Below are 807 nucleotides of genomic sequence, written 5' to 3' on the forward strand. Positions count from 1 at the left end.
AAAACAATGAGCTAAAAAAGACTTTTTACCCATGGTGCCTTTTTTTTTTATCTCCATCACTTAATTCTGATACTTTAGCAGCCACATGGAGAAGCTGTCCTCCAGATGATAACCACTTAAAAGCAATATGAATTTGAAGAGGACAGGTTACAGTTTTGTATGAGGTGATGTCGGTAATAAAACTGCTGTGATTTTTTTCTTTTGGGGGGTGAAGTGGCTCTTTTAGGTGCAAGATATTCGGATTTTATCAGGTTGTTCCATGGCATTCCACATCCTGAGCACACACAAATCCAAACATAAAAACACCATTTATAAACCCATGTGAATGACAAAAGTGTCAGCGTTTCCTCTCAGAACTGTTACACTGCTTTTACAAATATAGTCAGGGGAACCACTTTGCACTTCGTAATGTCTTCATGAAACCTTAAACTGCGGAAATTCAAAGCCCCTTTTGTGCTGCTGCTGTGAAATCCAGGATATGAAGACAAACTGAGCTAATAAATCTCTTTTTCTCTTTGTAGCCTTCTGTGAGGAGGGATGCAGGAGCGGAGGGACCTGTGTGTCTCCCAACACGTGTGTCTGTCCCTCTGGATTTACAGGACGACGCTGTGAGACAGGTAAGACCTGAGAATCCCATCTGACTGCTCACCTGCCTCGCTTGTTCAGTTGTCCCTCCTAATTAAAGCTCAGGTGGAGCATCATATTGTTGTTATCGAGTTTCACAAGTGACATCGGAGGAATGGTCATTAGGTCGGTCTGAGGGATCAGCAGTTGTCTCTTGTTTCTCTCGCTCTCTCTCTTTTTCTC

At 42.5% G+C, this 807-nt stretch overlaps 1 protein-coding gene across 1 annotated transcript in view; it reads left to right on the top strand.

Moving 5' to 3' along the window:
• Nucleotides 1-807, top strand: part of LOC118321287 (protein kinase C-binding protein NELL1-like) — a 247,958-nt gene that overhangs the window by 214,535 nt on the left and 32,616 nt on the right. Inside the window, exon 15 of the mRNA XM_035652555.1 lies at nucleotides 522-617. Within this exon, the coding sequence (XP_035508448.1) occupies nucleotides 522-617 (96 nt within the window). The remainder of the gene's footprint in view (nucleotides 1-521; nucleotides 618-807) is intronic.

Source organism: Morone saxatilis, unplaced genomic scaffold (genome assembly GCF_004916995.1).
Source record: "Morone saxatilis isolate NCDOM2014 unplaced genomic scaffold, NCSU_SB_2.0 Contig11, whole genome shotgun sequence".
NCBI lineage: Eukaryota > Metazoa > Chordata > Actinopteri > Moronidae > Morone > Morone saxatilis.